At 39.7% G+C, this 730-nt stretch overlaps 1 protein-coding gene across 1 annotated transcript in view; it reads right to left on the bottom strand.

Annotated features, from left to right (window-relative positions):
* The window catches only part of LOC107577977 (thrombospondin type-1 domain-containing protein 7B-like), a gene marked incomplete at its 3' end in the record, with an annotated part of 6,960 nt that overhangs the window by 3,165 nt on the left and 3,065 nt on the right, over positions 1-730 (bottom strand). Inside the window, exon 3 of the mRNA XM_016263992.1 lies at positions 494-649. Coding sequence (XP_016119478.1) covers positions 494-649 — 156 coding nt within the window. The remainder of the gene's footprint in view (positions 1-493; positions 650-730) is intronic.

Raw genomic sequence — 730 nt, forward strand, 5'->3', positions numbered from 1 at the left:
AAAAAAATAGAAACCTTTTGTACTATTATAAATGTCTTTACTGTCACTTGATCAAATTACTGCAACATTTATTATTTTCACATTTAACATCATAATTTAGATCTTCATACCTCTAGAATATTCATCTTGTTTCAGTAAGGCAGGTGAATGATAAAATTGCAGCACTGTTTTAAAGCTGGGATTATTCTTATAATTCTTATCCAGAATGAGTCATTTCTGACTGAAAGCCTCACTTATGTATGACATCAGTCTGCCCTCTGCTAAATTCTCTCATTATAGGGCAGTACTCTGGCAGCTCGCTTCAGTGACAGATGTTATCACCTCTCACCAAAAATGGTGTCAGTTTTAGATACTCGGTTACCTCCGGGTTCAGCTCAGTGGAGAGGTGTACCAATCATCAATTTTAAACATTTAAAGTGGATTTTATAGCTTCTATTAATAAAAGAGCAAATTTTTTCCCCACCAATGACATTTCATTCCCATGTTGTCCCACCTTTTCGTCCAAGTGTTTCCATGCAGTTGTCGTGGAGACAGGCCCCCCAGGAGGACCAGGGCGAGAGCAGGCATAGCTGTGGGCATGGTATGAAGCAGGGCTGCACCGCAGAAGGCAGTTCTCCTAAACACAGATGCCCACTTACCGGCCTAGACACTACCGAGGCATAGAAAGAAAGAATCCATATGTCAGGCAAATTTAGCCAGAACTTTTCTTGGCAAAATATAATTCAGTTTA

The sequence above is a fragment of the Sinocyclocheilus grahami genome, unplaced genomic scaffold (assembly GCF_001515645.1).
Source record: "Sinocyclocheilus grahami isolate Dianchi unplaced genomic scaffold, SAMN03320097.WGS_v1.1 scaffold8081.1, whole genome shotgun sequence".
In the NCBI taxonomy this organism is placed as follows: Eukaryota; Metazoa; Chordata; class Actinopteri; order Cypriniformes; family Cyprinidae; genus Sinocyclocheilus; species Sinocyclocheilus grahami.